At 38.6% G+C, this 21,907-nt stretch overlaps 1 protein-coding gene across 2 annotated transcripts; it reads right to left on the reverse strand.

The window, feature by feature from the left end:
• Nucleotides 1–1,245: 1,245 nt before the first annotated feature.
• On the reverse strand, nt 1,246–20,906 carry LOC121301892 (caveolae-associated protein 1-like). 2 transcript variants are annotated; one of them, XM_041231593.1, is made up of 3 exons: nt 20,696–20,906; nt 20,183–20,614; nt 1,246–2,298 (listed from the first exon to the last, which is right to left on the reverse strand). In XM_041231593.1, the coding sequence occupies exons 2-3, from the start codon at nt 20,606–20,608 to the stop codon at nt 1,591–1,593; spliced, it is 1,134 nt and encodes a 377-aa protein (XP_041087527.1). In that variant the 5' UTR covers nt 20,609–20,614; nt 20,696–20,906; the 3' UTR covers nt 1,246–1,590. The 2 variants fall into 2 exon arrangements, with proteins under 2 accessions (XP_041087527.1, XP_041087525.1); XM_041231591.1 differs by having other exon boundaries at nt 20,183–20,906.
• Nucleotides 20,907–21,907: the final 1,001 nt, after the last annotated feature.

Below are 21,907 nucleotides of genomic sequence, written 5' to 3' on the forward strand. Positions count from 1 at the left end.
ACACTGCTATTATAGACACATACCTATGTGTATAATACATGTCTATCCTATGAGAGAGTGTTATAATACTCAGTCCCCGAAATAGTCAGTGGCTTTAATAAGAAGTAATTCTCACCATTGAGCTCCGCCCCAAAAACGTCATCAGTACTTACTCTTTTTATTCCGGCAGTAACCAGTTTACAAACGAGATATGCCTGCTGGCTATCGTTCGGTATCGTAAAAACAGTTACACAATGAACAATGCAAATATAAAAAAAGTTATGTAATGTGTTACACCGTTACGTTTATAAACATTTCGTACCGTGACCAAATTATTGTCAGTGTTTAGCAGTAACGGTGAGTTAAAATATCTACTATTTCACACATCGCAATGCCAAGTTTCAAAAGTGACTTTTAACAATTGCTTCTCCTCTCATACTGTAACTACCGCTACAGTCAGTGTGCCACAACGATGTCATGTACAATATATATATATATATATATATATATATATATATATATATATATATATATATATATATATATATATATATATATATATATTTTTTTTAATTGAATTGTTTTTATCATTTTTATTCTCCCAATTTTGACTGCTTCTTTACACACTGCAGACCCACCATGCAGCCACCCCAGAGCTACAGCATAGCAGGACAACGCAGCTCTGGGCAGCTTACAGGCAAGCCCGCAGGCGCCTGACCAGACTACAGGGGTCGCTGGTGTGCGGTGAGCCGAGGGCACCCTGGCTGACCTAAGTATTGTTTTTGCTGAACTAATAGCAACATTTGTAAATAGCGCGAAAATGTTAGAAAAATAAATCCATTGATTTTCCTCTATAACAGAGGTCTGGGGGGGGCAACTGCCCTCTGCCCTATAGCAATTATATATATAATTCCACCCTGAAGAAACACACTATATATCCGTTAGTTATTATTAACCCCACAGCTCACTACATAATAACAGCTATAAACACCAGTGCTTGGAACTCATTCTAACTCTATTATCTATCAATTCATATATACACCAATACAACCAGGAAGCTGTACTGCACAAAGTCACTTATCAAGAAACAGTGTGACCATTTTATCAACATCACTTGACTGACTGACACCTTTCAGTCCCTTATCACGTTCTCAACACTATAACTATAGTGACTCAAACCCCCATCTCTTAATTCCATCCACTTATCAGTAGCCAACTAGCTAGCACTTGTGACGTCAGTTTGCTGTATCATTGTGTTTTTTTTTAAAGAATAAAATATAAATTAAACATTATGTTGTGTGTTTTGGCACTTCAGAACTCTGGTAATGCTTTCAGGTAGGTTCCCTCTTAAAAGCACAACAAAGTTGACTTTTTTTTATTTATTTTTTTTGGTTCAGAATATATTCACTTTATATTGAACTGTGTGTCTCTTGTTATTTTACTGTGTGCTAAAACTCAGATAAGGGCATGACCAGAAGCTTAAAAAACTAAATAAACATTACATTGTTTGGATGTCAGGATGGGTTTCGAGCTGTTACAATATTAAAACCCAGGTTCTGTCCATTATTTTTCAGGTCTTGCAGTTCATAGTCCTCTGCTCAGTGTCACATCCTAGTCGCTGTCTCTATCTCGATCTCTCTTTTCAGCCATGAAGGCATCTGTTTCCTCCGCCAGCTCAAGCAAGGCCTGCACCTCAGGGTTGTGTTCTTCCATCAGGAGCTCTGTGGTCTCCTCGCCCTCGTCCTCTCCCACCTCCACCATCTCAGTGCTCATCACCTCCTCCACTTCTCCATCCCGGATCTTCTTGACGTGAAAGGTGAAGGGTGGCACCCTGTAGATGGTGGTCTTGGACCTGGCATAGACCGTGTGGTCTGGCGTGAAGGACTTCTTCATCTTCTCCCTAGAGGTCTTTATCTTCTCCTTGCGCTCGGTGTTGACCATCCTGGTGCCCAGCTTGTTCATCTTCTTCTCGATGTTGTGCTTGGTCTTCTCCAGGTTCTCCTTGGTCTTCAGCTTGGTCTTCTCCATCTTCTCCTTGGTCTTCAGCTTGGTTTTCTCCATCTTCTCCTTGGAGAAGGCCTTCTTGATGTCGTCCACGCGCTTCATGCCGCTGCGCTTGATACGCTCCGCCCGCGACTCCTCGATAATCTCCTCGATCTCCACCTCCTCGTCCGAGGAGAGCTGCAGCTGCTCCTGCTCCTCGTCCCCATGCTCGTGATCCTTGCCACGCTGAGACTCCTCCTCGCCCTCTTCCGCCACCCTCTCCAGATCTTTCAGGGACTTGGACACACTTACCTTGGAGGGCACCTTCACTTCATCCTGCAGAGACAGACAGAAAACGACAAGCGTGTCAGTGGTATGCATCACACCTGGGCACATTAAGTTCATATTCGAGAGAAGAAGCAGAATACCAAATGTTTCGTCATTCACTTGCAAGTTAAATTTTTCAAATTTTAACCAGTCTCGATTCTCAGTTAACACAGTACCTTTTCTTTACAAATGTTTCATTTAGGCCCCCTCTTAACGCTACTAATTATTGGCATCAGTTATCAACTGACGGGATATTAGGAAGTTAGAGAGCTTGGAAAAAACAAACAGAACCTCTCATGCATTCTCTCATGATAAAGAGGACCCAGTGGACATTGCTTTTAATGGATTGTCTCTAGCAAAATCACATAAATGAATTAAATGCCAAAAGACTGCAGAGAACTATCGCACTTCCCTTTAAATGCAATAAACCTAACCATCATGTAAAATACTTAACACACAGTATATATTCTACTAAATAAATAAGAACATGGTATATTCTGTGTGCATGCATAAACATATATACTGTATATGCATACATAGACTATATTTTACCGTACAATAGTAATCATATTTACAATAGCTTTTTAGGTATAACTTTAGAAGACTGTTGTATTTTCTACATGGGGTAATAATCATTTGCTCAAATATTGGCACTCATTAAATAAACAGAAGTGCCAAACTATTTCTCCATCTACTGTATTGTGCATTGCACTGAAATGAGTTTCTACCTGTTAATGTTACGACAGCACTCTCTGCTGGTTGCACTTTGTAACGCTTCCAATTTCTTGTTTTTTTCAGTCACCACTTAATTTTTGGTTGGAAGTTTCTGGTACATGCTTTGTTATACTGAAACATGTCCATAGTAGTGATATGTAGATGTTATATATCTAAATGGGCAGAAAACTATCTTATGCAAAATATTACATATAATAGTCTATTACAAAACTAGCAACCTTGTTTATGGTATATTTTGCTAAAAATGTAACTAAATAGAATATGTAGGACAGACAGGTACAGCATTGTATAAAAGTATACAGAATCAACTAAGAAATAAATTTAAAAAAAAAGTAAATTAACCAATAGTTCAACACTTTACAAAAAAAATTAACATGAATTACCTGGTTGTAGATTGTTACATTATTAGGTGGCTTGGTTTGTAGATCGTTACATGTAGTCAACTACATAGCTACCACGGTGACACAGGTCTGTCAACACTCCCTTATTTATCGGGAAACTCACGTTTTTTGGTCAACAAACTTTTTGCAACAGTCATGCACGATCTGTGGTTACTGCAATCCTAGCATGTATCGAGAAGGGTCTCAGGACCCAGAGGGAACCTGTGGCACTGCATTCAGTGTGGGTGACAATAAGTCCTCCTGAAACTATTGGTGCAAATTCAAAGCTTCTAGCTTCAACATATTCTCACATAATCCTAAGCACCATTGGGAAAATGCAGTGTAGTGAATTACAAAAACATGTGTTTATGTACAGCAATAGCGTGTTCATTTAAAATAGAAGATAATAGTGGACCATGAAAAGTTAACGTTGCAGTAACCCCTTGTGTATTTAGTTTTTTTTTTTTTTTTAGCTGCTGTCAAAACAGCCTCCTACAACTACAGTACAATAAGAACCACAGGGCCCCAGATAGAATTGGACTCTGAAGCACGTCATGGTTGTTTTAAAGTGTAATAAAGTGGAATCATTATATGTCTTTGTCTTATGTAGGTAGTCATTACAATTCAGGCCACTAAGATTTCAGTTTACAAAAGTTCCCTTATTTTGAAAACTCACTGTTGACACGACGTTGAACAACGACGTTAGTGTAGTGGTCCCAGTCACCACGTTGGCTGCTCTATTCTGTAAATAGCAGCCTGCTTTGCCATTCTGCTGCAGAGGAGTCAACGTGCCAATCACACCTGCCACTGAGAGCTGGCTGTGTTCCATTGGCCTGCACCGCCCATACCCTCCCCAGTAAAACCCTCTAGAGTGTTTGAGTGTAAGTTGATAACACTCTAATGAGCATTCAAAACACTCTGCTGCGCTTTGAATTAACGTTCAAAATACTCCCTTCCAAGACTAAAACACTACGAAAACACTCGCCTCGAACACCATCATACGTATTTTTTTTTTCAAAACACCAGTAAGGTGTGATTGAAATAGACTGAATGGGAAAGGTCTCCTTGGAGACTGTAACAGTAGCTACATATGGACTGCTATTTCAACTCCCATAGAGTTCTTCCAAAACCTTAGTTCTGATAAGTAGCAGATGTGTCAGCCGCATTGGTTCTTTTTTGGTTGTCTGTGTTTGATGCAGAGGGCACAATACAGTTGTTCCAGTCCCCCCTCTGCACTACAATAGTAGGGAGGGGTGGAAATAACCTTAGCCGACCACACAGTCTGTTAACTTTTACTCGCGGATCATTGCATTTTCCACAGTTCCGTCACCTGCCAAGAAATTAGCTAACTTTTACCACTTTGAGTCAAACTTAAATCGATCCCATGCTTCCCTCTGCTGCCAAAAGCCCTTAGTGGTTTCTATTTCTGTGATGTTAATGGTCCCATTGTTAGCTCTCTGGTCCAAATAATAAACTTAATCATTAGTTTGATATTTTCCATACATTATGTTAACAATGGCATTATAGAATTAAAAAAAACAAAAAACAAAACTTTTTTTTTTTTAATAAAGTTAGTGCTTTCTTGTTAAACAAAGACACCAAGGCAACACAATGCAAATTAAGGAATTTAAAATACTGCAGAATAGATCTGTGCAAGATAGTGAGATAACCTGCCTGATTTAGATAAGTAGAAAACATGTTTTACACTTGCTTTCGAAGTACATGCAGAAACAATAGCATCTCAGCAAGCGTGAACTCGGGCATGTGAGACTTGGAAATGAGATTGTGGAATTTCCATATCCTACAGACACTGAGTCATATCGCTCCATCCCCCATTGTATCCCAATTCCAGGTTGTGCATTGTGCATTGTTCTTAAAGACAATGGAAACACCCACAGGCACACACAACAAAACTGTGCTATTATGCTCACCTGTGGATACACAGAAAAAAACATATGCTTCCTGAAAAAACAAACCATATTCTCAACCTTGGACAATACAGAAGAACTAGAGAACCTTTAGAAAGATTTACTAAGGAGCAAGCAAGCGTCATGGTATCCAAAAATTGATATGCTTGAGTTTAGGAGGTTCATAACTGAAAATGCTCAGGTCATTACACCACTGCACCCAGCACAGCAGCGAGTGGAAATATATGCTAATGTGGCCAAATTTCAGAAATATGGACAATCTACTGGGAATCATTTCGTTATGCTTCTTACCAGCAGCCGCTGCTTTTATAGAAATAGCACCATCTGCTCTTCTCTTCCCATTTTACAAGCCACATACATTACATTAAAAGCCGACCAGGTCTTTGAAGTACACATGGCAACTGTACTGTACTGTACCATGCAAATCAAACCACTAAAACATAACAGGCACACTTTGATAATAATCCGCGTTCCATTGATCTGAAAACACCATTGCACATTCAATATGCTTACCTGTTACCTTACAGCTAAGGCAACAGGAACTAACAGCAGTGTGTCAGGGAGTCTGGTTTCATCTGACCAGGACATAGACTTTATCACGCAACTATCAATCACCTGTTCCCTGGTCTGGCTTAAAATAGAAACTGGGGGTGGAGGGGTAGGGTGGGAGATGTATAAGAACACAGCTGCAGGAGAGCACAGGGGGGTATTTATGAGTCAAGGCTGTGTCATTCAGTGCAGTGGGCTGAATAGGTGGAATCAAGTTGCAGTCACGCAGTCTGGCATGAATACAAACAACAAAACTTTCAACTATCCTTAGAGTCTGAGGCTATACTAGGGTAGATCAAGCAAAGTACTTGGAAGTGTGCGTTATCTATCTGACAGCAGAGAATTAGTTTGTCCCTTTAAGAAAATAATTAACCACCAGGTGGCACTATGCGCTATAGAGAAATTCTATCAGAATGAAACAATATAAAACCGAACATTTTTTCATTTGAATTGGCCCGCGATACCATCCACCAGAAAGCCATCAGGTATGAACGTTCAGAATACTGAGCATTCAATATTTCTGGATGCCAAATATTGGTCTTGTATTTATTTAGTAAAGCAAATAACTCGGTTAAACACGAAAGTGATTCAGTCTCAAAGCACACTTGTACACCTTCCCTGTCTTTCATGAGCTTTAATCCTCTTTTAAGGTTTTCATATTCAGGTCTTGTCCATTTACATATTTCTCTGATTTTTGTGTGTATGCTACAAATAGCACAGCCTTCATCTGCTGGGTGACAAGCACGCCTCAAGAACAGAGCTAGAGCTGTCTTTCGAGTTACATAAGGGTAATCTGTGCTATTTGAGTTACATTAGGGTCATCTGTGCTAGTACCATTAATGTATTCTTTAGTACTTCAATGCATTCGCTTTTAAAACATAATTACCATTCAATAGCACTCAATGTCTTTTATGTTGATGTACTCTTCAAATGCACTCATAATTAATTTCCCCTAATGTAAATGCACTAGCTAGTCTTTTAGCTCTGTGCAGCATAATAGAATTGCGCATGTATTAATAAAACAATTTAATATAAATTCACTATTTTATTTAATATGTTTAAGCTTTGCAGTATATTCCTGCCTTTACAATCCATGTGTGCAAATCCCAAATGGGAAACAGCTCCTGAACCTCATTCTCTGTGCCAGACTGTGACAGAGAGCGAATTAATCCTAGTCAACAATCTCCCTCCTGACCTGTGAGGGCACGGTATGACAGGAACAGTGTGTCCCGGACTGGATGGTTTGACAGTTAATTCCAGGGTCAGTTGGAAGTCAGCCATCCAAAAAGGGGGAGAAGCCACAATACCAGAAGACAGCGTATGTATTTGAGGAAACGTGATTGCACTTGCTTCCAAAGGGGGCGTGACTGAGGGTATATCAGGGGATGTGGCCAAGCAATCTGTTCCTTTGTTATGGTTATGGGAGGATTACAAAAACTGTAAACTAACTGTGAGTATTTTTGTGAGTGTCTTGTTTTGTATTAATAGTGTTTGCTTTGTAATTAGTAGATGGCTAACAACCGGAAGCTGTCACTGTCAAGCCAGCATCCAACCCGGATTACAAATACTGCAGCAGTCACAATCACTGTACTCACCAGCAGCACGGGAGCACCGCGAGAAAGGACACGGAGCCATGCCTGTATTATTATTATTTCATAGTATATACACCACCCCAAAAACAGAGCTTTTGATGCCTAAATAAGGAAACACCCAAACCTTAAAACATCATATTGCAATGATGTGCATCTCCAGGCTATCTTCTATAACAATACCACCTTAAATAACCTTGGTGTCAGATGCCAACTAAGCTCTAGCCAGTCATTATATACCATTCCCTGCAAGGAATTCAAATTTGTCCAGGATGTATGCGTAAACCTAATGCATGTGACATTTGCCTCTTGCATATATACTTGAATCACATAGCTCTGACACAGATACACTTTGCTAATTTATGCCAGCTTCCCAGCGTTCTAGTCATGTGTTTGTGATGTCATTTACTACAGAGTTAATAATATTACGATCTACTGTTCCTTTCTATTTAAATCTGCAGGCATCATGGTATTGAGTCATTTTCATTTTCCTTTATTCCTCTGTATCGCACACTATCAAATTTTACTTCTTCTAAAACTGCAAATTGTAGACCATTCATGTTATGTTCATTTTTTGTAAAGTGTCAAACTTTTGTTTCATTTACTTTTTTTAAAATTTCGTTTTAATACAAAAAATAAGTGATGTCATATATTTGTTAATTTCTGGTGCAATAGACTTTCGCATCTAAGGTTAAGGTAGAGGATGACCTAATGTTGGGTGCAGTTTACAAGGGAAGAACATGTAATGGGATTCAACGTATGGCAGTGACTGAACTCTGTCACTCGTAATACACCCAGTGGAGGAGACGATATGCACCTCAATGGACTCTATCATTAAATGGTCTCTGCCTCCTTATCTGGGTCTAACCACAGACGGCAGGTCTGGGGTTTATTTTGGGTGCTCCTATCCCAGTCACAATTCCAGGCAGCTCCCTGGCAACCAGCCACCGGCACATTCCACTAGAGTAGCAACAGATACACAGTCCCGTTTCTATAGCAACATAGCAAGGCCACGGAAACAACAACAACAATAATAAGCTCAAATTGTTATTTTAACATATAACCAGGTGAAACCAATGAAGTGAACATGTGGAAATGTTTTTTTACTTGTTACAGCAATAGCCTTATTAAAGATTAGTACAGTAAAAGCACAGCAAAGTCTAATAAAGCACAATGAAAGCAGTGTAGAGCCTTAATTTAAGCTTGAATATAAATAAGGAGATCTGCAAAAGCTGATGTGGTATTAGATCATGACAAAATAACGTGTGCAGTAGATACTGAAAAAATAAAATAAAAGCTTTAAATACAGACTTTATACATAATTAAAACCATTCTGCTGTGGTTGGTGTGTGTGTGTGTGTGTGTGTGTGTGTGTGTGTGTGTATGCGTTTTGTTTCAGAAATTAATATTTTTACACTACACCCATATTATGTGAGCTTAGTTGTAAGACAATAGGCGACAAACAGTAAAGAAAGCATACTGACACCTGGTTTACTCTTTGACACTTAGACAGTGGGGCACGGTTTTAACAACCTAAACAGCTATCTGATTCTATATTAATTACAGGTTTAAATCTTATTAAAAAAATAAAAAAAAACACTTTGAAAAACAGGCCATTTACCGGCCACCGTGTAGATCATTAAAACAGATCTGCTCTGACCACTGTGACCATTTAACTTCAATGAACTTTGGCTTTATATGTGTTGATTATTAGCATAGGTTTTAGTAAACTATAAGCTTTCATCAGTGTAAACGACACCGATTACAGCTGAATGGTTTCAAACCAGCTGTACTGTGTGCAGTCCACCAACTAAGACTAGACTTGTATGGCTTTTTTTGTAACAACAGTAGGTCTTGTCTTTTGGGAGAGGGGGAGTGGTGCGAGTTTTGCTTGAGAAATCCGCTTTAAACAGATCACTAAGATCTATATTCGATTTATAAAAGATTTGTCTTTGAACTTTGCTCAAATAAGCATATGCAATGTAAATGAAGAAGACAAACGAGCTGATGCCAGTATCTGTGCAATCCTTTTTTGGCAGGCAGGCCAACAGTTCCCTGGTAAGAGTTTACGTGGAAATCTAGTAAAGAAAACATAGCAAAGGGTAGCAACGGAGCGTGAAAGCATTTTAAAGCTCCGGCAAGCTTAATAAATCACAGGGGAGTACCAGCACTGTTTGGTACAGTTAGTTGGACTGTACAAACACATGGTAGACTGCAAAATGACTATGCAGATTCTGGGCAGTTTTTTAAGGGTTAAATTTACCTGGCTGGTATGTTGAAAATATAAATAAACTGAATACATTACAGGAGCAACAAATAGTGTCTACAAAAACTCCCTGTCTGCAATATTACTGTCTGATCATGTCACTGCATGGTAGTAGATGTCACAGTATCTTCGTATGTACTGTAGTTACAGTACACTTTCCTCAGCTTACACTGGAAGATTTAAATGAATACTTTATATATGAGCTGTCAAACTTTTTTGGTTAAAAGAGCCATACTGATGTTCTTAAAGAGTGATGAAAAAATACTGTAAATTACATGCAGAAAAAAAGGAACAAAATTCACAGTTAAAAAAACAAAAAAACCCTAAATGCTTGAGTTCTCTCGTGATGACTCGCAGCTAGTTGATTGTTAAATACTGTTCTGTTGCCTACAACAATCTGAACAAGGCTCAGTCTGTTCTTTTCTTAAACAACATTAATGAGGCAGACAGTGTCAAGCTCAGCTACAGGCAATACAAATCTCATTTCAACCCACAGCGTTTATAAAGCATTCCTAGGTTTCTGGAGATTCCTAATCGTTTAATTGTTTTCCCTTCTATTAAGAGTTATCCCTCCCTATGAGCCCAGACATTATTTCCTTAAAGTGTCTGCTTCAGAGCTGAAATTACAGGTGTTGCAGAAACTTGCCATTCGAAATGATTACATTCGTATACATTGCCAAATAAAGGCAGCAAGCAGAGGGTTCGGTTTTTTTTTTTTTGGTCTCGTAAAAGTTCCATTGCTGCAGATTTCCATTTTAGGAAAAAGTTTGGGTTTTACTTCCTCAAAAACTAACATTATTTCAATGCCTTGACTAATATATAAGGGGGGAAAAATGATGTAATATATGGCATTTCTTTTAACATATTTAATAAATTGCAAATACAATTTTTTTTTTTTTTTTTTTAAAGAAATAAATTCACCAATTGAGATATCGGGCTGTATTCAATTGATCTAAACAGTGGTGGACCTAAATAGTTCCACTGAGATACACGTATAACAGTTGAGATTTGATACTTTGTGTGTAGTAGTCTCTAATCAGGGGTGGGGTCAATTCCTTTTTTTTCCCCCAAGTCCAAATCCCAATTCAAATTCAAATTCAAATTCCAAATTGTTTTGCCACTGTTGAATTTCTATTTTAGAGACATAATAATTGTGATTCTTTAACTACATTCATTTGAAGCCGATTTTTAATTGATAACAAACAGTGACTTCAATTTAAGTCATTTGCTGCCACTGTGAGAAGCTCATTTTGACAGAGTACTGCTAATTGCCTTTGGTCCACAACTACCTGAACACACTGCTATCCTGCGGCTCATGGAGAAGGCACAAAAGCTGACGATGAGTCACAGGCAGCTGCAGCTCAAAACAGCTTCTTTCATTTCATTTCAAAGCCAGGTAGAAGCAGAGATTTTTATTTATTTATTTTTTTTATTTAGAGTGCCTAATTATTTTACCCCTGATTTTCTCCCCAATTTGGAATGTCCAATCGTTTTTCCCCCCTCACTGCAGCAATTCCCCACACAGCTCAGGAGAATTGATGTTTTAGTGCGCGTCCTCTGTCTCCCACCACCAAGATGTCTTCCTCTTTCACATCCAGGATCTCGGCAGCGGACGCCAGAGAGCTACCGACCTCTGGGGGTCAGCTGCAGGTGTCCACTTTTGAGCTCACTGGGCGCCTGGCTGGCAGGGTCCGCTGTAGCACAATAAGGAGAAACAGTCCCTGCCAGTTTTGCCCCCCCCCCCATCCGTCATAGGCCCACCAGAGCCAATCCAACACTCCCTTCTGAAAACCAAGCTAACCTGTGCTGTATGACTTTTCTCAGGTGAACCAAATACAGCGCTGTTCATCAATACCAGATGGGGTGGGGTTCATTTCCACATTACCACAAATACACATGGTATGAGGTATGGATAAATGTTTGGGTCCTGGTATGGCTAGACAGAGATAGATGCCATTCTGCTGCTGGAACTAATTTAAGCAGCTGGACCCTGACACAGGATATAACTGCCATGCCATATGCTGTATTTATATTCAAAGCGCAATTCATGCCTTCGATTTAACTGCAGTTAGAGCTTCTAACTTTGGAAAGCAGAGCATTATATCAGATTGAGGATGTTGAAACAGTTTTATTTCAACATGTTGTAAGCTCAGCATTTTGGATAAACCCAACTGGCATACCCCTAAGAGTTGCAAAATACATTTTTAGCATGCTTGGGAAATCATTGCCTAGGGATGCAACTCATATTTATTTGTTTTGATCAGAACAAACATTATTTTAGCTTCAAGGAGGCAGTGCAGGACAGACATATAGAACAAACACCATTGGAATACCATTAACAGTGCATTATCCTGAAGTAACCTTAGCAGAATATCTAAAGCATCACAAGCAATGGCAATAGATTTTAAACAAATATTGCACAGTGTCTTAATCAGGTAGCACACTGGCACTGGTGTGGTCTACTGTAACTGCAATGGGATCATACCATTGTCAATATAGGAAAACCACTACAAATGGATCATACCACTGCAGGTGCTACCAATGCTCACGAGCTAAGAACTATTGCTTTGCCACTGTTTTATTGCCACAGCATGTGTGTTTTTCTGTAAACTTACCATCAGCATAATATATATATATATATAAATAGTAACTAACTCACTTCTTAATTGCTATTATGTGGTGCCTATGACAAAATATTGAATTTTCACCACTATATAAACTATTAATGTGCATTGTTATTCAACGCAAGTACTGTATTTGTATTTCTGGAATAGCAACTATCCTGTTTCATGTGCATATGTTCTGCCAACATAGTAGTGGTTGGCATGAACCACTGCAATAAACAGAATTGGAATAAGGAGATAGCATTATAAACAGCGGTACAGCAATTAAATAAAAAAACTTGTCCTTCTAACCAGTTCATGGGAGGCCGTCTCGCTGCTGTTGCAATGACAGTTTAACTAGGAAGCGTATTACAGGAAAAGATCCACCTAATCCTCTCTAAAAAATATCCCCAGGGAAAGGGTGGCACCCAATACCGTGGACTGAATCACCATGAAAAATGAGGAAACATTCCGTCAACTTTTTCTGCAGTAACAAGTTGTATTTGACTTTTGAATTTGACTCCAAAGTTCAAAAGCAACAAAAATCTATACAGGTTGGACAATGATTAATCTGACCTAAATTATTCAAATGACACTTTGAATCAATAAAAGAAAAAGAAGAGCATTCTTAAAATGATATCATTTGCAAATTGAATTGAGAACCCATCAAAGGACAAAGTGTACTGTGCATACAATCCCAAGTCAAGGAACAAGATCCCTTGCTGCTGATAACTGTGCAGACGCAGAGGTTTATTTTCAAATGGTAGGTGTGACCATTGAAATGTGGCTCACTTGGGTGGTCCGGAGTAGTAGCGATGGAGGCATTGCTTCCAATGTTGCCAGAACAATCCTTAAGGAACTCAGCATGCAGATCCTGCTTATCGGTTTTTGAACATGCATTACAAGCTGAAGATGTAATTCTAGTTGAGAGTGTCATTCATCTTCCTTCTTTCAAACTGAACATCTACAACCTAAGTCTCCATGAGGTATCACTTTCACTCACAAGGTACATTCCGTGAATTAAAAGAAAATTAGTCACCATGATGAAAAGCTTCAGCTTCTGACACTACCATGCACCTTGTATTAAAACTCCCATCCTAAATACTGACATCAGTGGGGAAAGCATACCATAATAACAAGCCAACTAACTAACCATCACAATTGATTTATTCCTCCAAAATAATCTGCCTTCCCAAAATCAGGGCCCCATCTTATGTTTTACTGGATTTATAACACATGCAGAAAGTGTATAAACAGAAACGTTGGCTACTGAACTTCAGAGCTCGCTTTCTTGCTTAGAAAAGCTGTAATATGAGTTGAGTTTGAAATTGTTTATGTCTTACTATTTAGGCTGGTCTGTATTTAGAATAGCCAGGAATGCAGAGGAGTGCCTCGCCCACTTGCTGCAGACCCTGTGCAAATAATTATAGACCATGGAGGGAGGAACCTTGTCACTTTAACAAAAAATGTACAAGAGATATTCTGAAACACATATCCAGGGGCAATTCTGCGCCCTCAGGTTAAAACGGATTGAAATGTAGAGTGGGTTCTAATTAGCATTTGACTGATGCATGAATAATTGTGGTACAGCTATTCGGTTATTACTTCTAGCCACATTAAAAACAAATACATTGAGTTTGGACAGTAAGCCAAAATCTACAAAATGAGGTGGTGCAACAAATCACAATATAGTAGAAGCAAATGTACCCTGTTTTCAGGCTTTGCAGCATGTGTTGAATCACCTGTACCAATGTAAATATGTAATTATGAAAGGTGAGTCTACTGTTCAGGATGCGTGACTTCACTTGAAAACAGATGGGAAATGTTAGCTAAGTGATACCCTAAACAAACCAGTTCCTAATTTAAATAACAGGAAATTATAAAAATCAGAAGTCTGTCAGCCCGCCAGCCTGCAGTGGGAGCTTCTATTCTCCGGGATGAACATGCTGGATATTTTTCACTTCCTTTCAAGCTGCTTGATTACTTTTTCAGCTTTTTGAGTTTCCCTATGTGAGCTGCCCGCTACACCAAGTAGCAAAATCGCTTAGTGTTGCGGCTTATATATTTCAGCAGTTGCATTGAATTTGAGCTCATACATATCCTGTATTTTTCTAACTAGCAATGAGACTGTAATGTTGTCCACAAAGCAAGCCCAATTCATCCCCTAAGTAATTTCACCAGCTATCGCATTCAATAAATTTGGTTACCACCCCTGTTGCTTTCCTAGTTAAAAAATATACGGAGAATGATTCCATCACTAGAACTACTGACATGTTGGCAAATACTTCATTGTGATTGGTTGATTTACGATAGGTGTTTATAATAAATAGATAGCCTTATAAAAGGTACGACTCTCTCTGCAGTAATCAAATCAGAAACACAGATGCCTGTGCAAGATTTGGAGCCACTGACGTTTGTGAACAGGCAAACTTACAAAGAGATCCAAGTGGTCCTGAATACCATATTCAGCTTGTTTTATGCTTCCTCTTTAAATGGAAATGCCTGACTTTTGTTTCATGTACAGGATATTATCACAAGAGCTTTGCACTGAAAGCTAGGAAACTCTCGGAAGACAGATGTAGCCTGTAGTTAGTGTTCACAGACAAGCGGGTCTTTTTTCTTTTCCTATTAAAAGGTTTCTTTATAGATTTTTTTCTCGTTTCCAATGGCTTTTTGGACCTTTCCCCAAAAACATGCACTGCATAACTGCATGTACAAAAACAGTAACTTGAGAAATGTAGGTTACTAAGACTGGACGTTGCAAACTTTTTTTTTCTTCGTCCAGTGCTCTCCCGTATATGGGCTGCAACAGCGATAATTTGTCAAGAGAAGTCCCTTGGGTTACTGTTTAGCAGTCTGAGAAAATTCCTGAAAATAACTGGGCAGCTACCCATTTCTATCCCTCTCTTGTGTTGTATGTAACCCAACTGGATGTTCCTCCATCTGGTACCTTGGGGACAACAACAGCTGGAATCTGCTTAGTGAAAACCTCTTTTAAGAGACGGAACCTTTAGGCAATCAAACTGATTTTAAATCTCCCAGAGTGATTAATGGGAATGTTCCTGAACCAGTGAAATCTGCTCTGCAAAGTACCAACTCCCTGGTTATTTCCACCGAAAGCTGCAATTGCAAATGGCCAGAAAATGTTTGAACAAACATCAGAACTATTAGCAAAGAATCGTGTGTTAGAGTGACCAACCAAGCTGTTTAAACACGTTAATTCGGTCAGTACTTTCAAAGATGCCGGTTGACTGTAAGAAACAATGAAAAGGAAAAGTCCATGAGCATGTCTAGATTAATGTGAACCTCCTGGAAAAGTAGAATCACTTTTTATGAATTGCTTACTTTGTGAGTAATGCATTTTAGAAGTGGTTTGTTTTTCTCACTTTTCTCCATCAGCCCGCTATCTCTGTCATGTTTTGTGGCAGTTCTGTATTAAGAGATAATAGTAATATAAGGGTGAGCTACAAGAGGATATACAGTTTTTACAAATCAGTAACCGGGAAAGATTTTATTTTGACTTCTGACTAGCTATATTATTCTGATCCTATGACACAGGACTTGGACAGATGTAATATATAGCTATGGCCAAAAGTTTTGCATCACCCTACAGAATAAAAAAAAAAGCTGCTTCATGAAGTCGAATGAAAACTGCTGAATAATGTCATGTTAACATATTGAATTACATACCGCTTTGTCGTTTTGCATATAAAAACTGACAAAAATGTTTCAAAATGTAACACGAAATACCGGTACTGCATATTACGGCTTCCAGTAGACATTTTACAAAAGCGATTTTGTAGTTTATTTGATTACGTTAAATAAAATATCTAAATTATGTTCATGTAGTTTGTTTTTTTTAAACTATTTACATAAAAGTACCATGAAAAAAAACAAACAAACAAACAAAAAAACCAGACACTGAAACCACAGTTTAGTTTGCCAATCTCTGATGAAGTTGTATCGTAAAGCACTGGTATGTTGCTTTGACCAAGGCGTAAAAGAATGAAATTGATTCATCAGACGCAAGTTGCATTTGAAGACAGATGCGTGTGTACTCTGTTCTAGTACTCTGTTCCAGGGGCACCGACAGATGCCCACTTGCGCAAACGGTTCATTGGGCAGGCCTTTCTGTACGATGGCAGCAAAAACACTGGCTCACGGGACTGAATGCTTTTACAATGAGTCATGTTTGTATCTGACTGGCCATGCATTATGCTTTGGGGTGGGGAAGGTCTCCTGCACGATCCTTAGAGTAAGGCTGTGTGCGACCAGCAAATGAAACCTGAGCCCACGTTGATCTCGGATCAATCGATCCTGTCAGAAGCAGCTTCTTTTAGTGTAATTTTATCTGACTTGCAAGCCCAGGCAAAAATAGAGCAGCCACAACGATGCAAAGAGTTTACTTTTCTATTTCATTTCAATTCAATACATTTTAATTCTATAGCACTTTTCGTAGCACAGGCTCTCAAAGTGATTTACAGATAGAAGAAGCCTGCAGTATCAAGAAGATGTAAAATAATAATAAATAATTATAATAATACATACATCTAAAACACATCTACATTTAAAAAAAAAAAGTTTTTGAAAGTAAAACGACCCTTTTATTTATTGGTTTATTATACAGCAATCACGATGAACACTGTAATCTCCAATCTAGAAAGTGAACAGCTATCCTGTAATAACTGGGATTTATAATCATCTGCCTTTTAGTTTATGTAACCCTTAAAACAGAACATGTGCACAGAAATTGTGTACTTCTTTTTTTCTATTCACTACCATGTGATCTGCGGTTCTTACACTATGCTTATTCAAATGCTCTATTCTTTTATTGTGATAGACTGCAGGAAAGTTTTGTATTAAAACCCAGTCCTTGGGGAAAGTCAATGGCATTGTATGTTCATACACTGTGCTTAATTAGTATGCCAGTAATATATAATTGTAATATAACTGAACCTACACAAAGAAACAGGGTTGCACAACATTGTATCCTCGCTTATATACTGAATTGGTTCAGTTCTTCTGAAAGACCACAGATGAATATATACATAGTTCAAGTGAATTACATGCTCAGTTTAAGTTTTTCCAATGCTATTGTTATGGGAAGACCTTGGTAAGTGCATTCCAAGCTTTGAACTTCTAGATTAAAAGAGAATGCTACGTTCTTTTCGACTGATGTAACAAAAGCAGCGATAGTTGACATTCCACTCAAGTATAAGTATAAATCTTTTTTTTTTTTTAGAAATCAAATATAACAAGACATTCTTATTCCTGCTTTCATTAGTACATCTAAACAAATTAATAAAAACTGTCAGAAAGCAGATATTGTCATTTGACAGCCCCAAATACTTTCTCCCAATAGAGGCTATTCAGCTGTAGAGCTCCCATCCCCCTTTGAAGCTGCTTGCCACTCTGCCAAATAGACTATAACGCAGTCTTCAAGGTCTGTTTCTGACTTCTAGCATAAGCAATGCTAGTTATGGTTAAATTCCTAACCAGAAGCTAAGGTGATAAAAATCTACTCATGCCCCTGAATTTCAGAAAAAAAGTTTTTTTGACTTACAGGTTAAACACGTGTTAAATGAACAGATACAGTACTTTTTTGTAGATCTCTGACGACAAAAAAATTAAAAATCATAACTGAAGTTTATTCATTGAGATGAGAGCTACACAATGGTGACCTACTAGAACTGGCAAATAGAAACCTAATCCTGACCTTGCTTTAAAGCATTCCTACTGCAATGAGATATCCAGCTATTAAAACACCCAACAAACTCATTTTAACTTGGTTTATGTTAGCTGCAGGGAACAATAATCACCTCAATCTAAACTAAGGTACTAATTTTAATTATAACTACAGTGGCTGCATAGTACAAATAAACAACACCATACTCTACGATCGCCCCTCCTCTCTCATTCCAATTCATGAGTAATTATGTGTCTACAAGGTTGATTAGGAAGTATGCACAACTAGAAGCAAATAATATGCATCAACACATCTAATAGTTGTACTGCTTTCAGAATTATTATGAAATGCTTTCTAAATTAATCTTGAAGCTACAACTCTTCTACCTCCCATATACCAGGATGCATTTTAAAGAAATCTTGGCAGGGCTATAAATGTAGCAATAAATATGATTCTATTCAATAGTTCATTTAGCCTTGCATTCTTTTCTGTAAACGCAAGCCTGAACATTCTCTTATCAGTTTTCTGTGAAATGCCAAAGTGTAACCCGGTTGACATTCTGTACAAGCTCTGAATGCATGCAGAAAAAAACAGCCTTGTGCATCTAAAAGGCAAATGGTTTGATGTTGATTGCTGGAGCTAATAAAATCATCTTTGAAAAGTTCGCCGCACAAGGCTTTCTAATGTTCTCGTTGATCCTGATGAGCGCTCGACAACGGTCAGAAAACACAAAGCACATGACAGCAGCAACACAAGTTTGATGTGGAGTCTTGTATCCGTTTGAATTATAAAAAGGACAAAAAAAAAAAAAAAAAAAAAAAAAGATTTTGAAAGAAATGTTTTTTTTTTTTTTTATAACTTTAAAAACGAAAAAAGTTTAGCATAATCAAGTTTTGTCTTACAAATTAACCCCTTAACTGCTGAACAATAAACCATTGAACATATATGATAAAAAAAAAAGAGGCATTGTGATTTCTGAAGATAACAGCCTACAGCTAGTACCTTTACAGGAATCTAACCAACATTTTTATTTGACATGTGTTCTTTATTTAACCACAGCTCTTGAACTTACATAACTGCTCTGATGAGATCCAGGAACAAGAAAACCAGCATAAAATAATACACACAAAAACAGTAGCACACAGCGAAAGAAAGATAACATGCAGTATTCAGAGCAAAAATCACATCTGGTTTTTGTGAAAGGAAAAAACCTTCCGCCAACCTGTTGCAAGAAATCTCTTACAAACAAACTTACATTAGTTTCTGTCCCAAACGTTAGAAAATGAGATTCTAAATTCACAAATTGCTGCTGTGTTATGTTATAGGAAATATATGCAGTATGTGGCGATGAAAACCTATACAGGATGCCTTTCATGGTGTTAGGGTGTGGTTCATCCCAAACTTTGTTTTCAAATTTGAATTCATGTATGGTATTGCATGACTTTTTATTTTATATAGGATGAGAATTTGACCTAAAAAGAATACTTAATGACACAGTTCCCTAGAAACACAGCTTCAACACCAGTGAACCCCTGTCACGCCCTATTAAAAGTTTGCCATGGTACATTTGCACTGTAATTTAGCTGTTTCCCATAGTCTACTATGCATGTGGTTAACCATGTTTCTCTATACTTATGTGTGCTTTAACAAGCTTGTCAGTGCATTGCAATGCTTTTCTACGCTAGATTTTAGCATGGTAAACCACAGTAAACTACAACTGCGTAACAGCTTAAGTCTTTACTTATTAGACTATTAGCTTGACTTTTGCAACCATGATTCTTTTTCTAACTAGGCACCATGAATCAAACAAGTACAGTCTCTGTGCTGTTCCATTCTTACCTATATTTTATTACATTTTGCTAAGCTTTTATCATAGCAAAGAAAAAAAATGACAGGATGTTAACACTTACATTTAGAAGAGCTGTTTTCAGCTAATGCACCAAGAAATCAGCTTACAGGGAAGTTATAATAGCAGCTTGAAATCTGACAATATAGGGGGGTTCATGTTCTGTTTAACATGCCGTGTGCCACAAACTGGCGAAACCAACAGAATTAAATTGATCATAAGGGCCACGCCAGCGATAAAGGACTATGATAAAGTACACTTCTGCTAATAATAAAACGCAATGGAGGGGTAGAGTAGCTGGGGTGACGTACCTGGTAGATCATGACTTTGAAGTTGCGTCTCTTGAGCAGCTCTGCCTCGTTGGTCTCCAGCCTCTTGATCTGCCCTGCTTGCTTCTCCAGGTTCTGCCTCACGGTCTTCACGTTGATGCTCACCTTGCGCACCTTCTCCAGCATCTTGTTGACTGTGTTGCTGGTGGTCGTGTGGGACTTGGTCAACTTGGTCAGTTCGCTCTGGATGCCCGTCACTGAGCTCTCCATCTCCTGCTGCCTGTGCTCCAGGCTGTTCTGCGTCTGCTGGATCTGGTCCACCGCCCCGATGATCTTGTCTAGAAGAGTCAGGACCATCACCCCGTTGACCTGGGAGTCCGACTTCTCCACATGTTCATCTTCCACTTGCTCGTCCTCGGAGATGTCTGAAAGGGCTGCAGTTTCAAGTTGCACACTAGAATCCGCCATGGTTGCCTGGTAGTGGTAGAACCAAAAAAAAAAAAAACAGTGACTTCAAAAACTTAGCTACTAGTCAACTAATTAACTTTCTCTTACTTTCTTTATTTTCTTCTATCGCTTTCTCTTTTACGTTCTCTCTCACACTGACTTTCTCTCTTGTCCTGGGAAGTGAGTCAGCAGCTGGAGTGGAGAGTCCCTTCAGTTACGTTATGTGTGCCTCAGCCCAAATGCCACAAGGTCTGCTAAGCCATACAGTCAAGCTACCCTGCAAAATTTTCCAAACTCTCAGGCCATTGGTTAACTCCACCTAGCTGGATAAAATGAGCCTGCCAAGCTTCCTCCCACCCCTCCACACAGTATCCCACTGTCCCTCCCACTCTCTCCCTCTCTCTCTCTCTCTCCGGGATGGTTCGAATAGTTGGAGGGGAGGCGAGGACTTTTCTTTTGCATGCGAGCAAGCACAGGCACAGCTAAGCGAGGAATGTGAAGTCAGAGCTTCAATCACTTTTTCCTACGGGTTTCCAGGGTATTTTAAACTGTGAGAAAACGTGACAGGAGTTAACTCTTCCTGCTGTGGCCCTTACTAATGCACCAACAGGATTTAAATCAAAGTTTGTAACTTAAAACAAATGCTTTTTACCAGCAGAGGCACTGGGTCGCAGCAGGGTGTGTGTGTGGGGGGGGGCATTAAGCTGAATCCTAGTTCAGGATGTAAGGCTTTGAAAGCATGTTTTCCTATTGTTTCACATCTACAAAAGAAAGGATCCATTCAACAACAACCAGCACACACTATAAAAATACAGTAGCAGAGCAATTTTGTATTAATTGAATCCTTTGTCCTTGCTACTAGAAAATTTTCTTCACTTTTCTGAAGGTATAGTGCAGTCCCCAATTTGGTCACCCATGGCTATCCAAAAGGGATTCCATCTTATGTGTTCCTAATTTTTAATTTCTTATCTGTTAAATATCCCAATGTGTGTGCTTTGTATGATTCATTATTGGTGTTTCGGCTTAGATCGCTACTTGCAGTGCTTAACTATTTGATCATAAATGTCTTCTGAAAAGACTCTGGGAGTCTGTGCAACACTAAGTCTTTCTAGAATTGTTTTTTTTTTTTTTGCTAGTATGGCAAACAACGATCTCAGCAGAAACAAAAAAACTGAGGAATATGGAGAGTGCACACAGTAACATATCAAACATGTAAATTAAATGTTTTAGCTGCAAAAGATTTTTCATTGCTCTGCTGGTCACTGTGTATGCGACATTGTCATTTCTGATACATGTTTTAATTTTGCCGTAGCCCATGAT

Source organism: Polyodon spathula, chromosome 28 (assembly GCF_017654505.1).
Source record: "Polyodon spathula isolate WHYD16114869_AA chromosome 28, ASM1765450v1, whole genome shotgun sequence".
NCBI lineage: Eukaryota > Metazoa > Chordata > Actinopteri > Acipenseriformes > Polyodontidae > Polyodon > Polyodon spathula.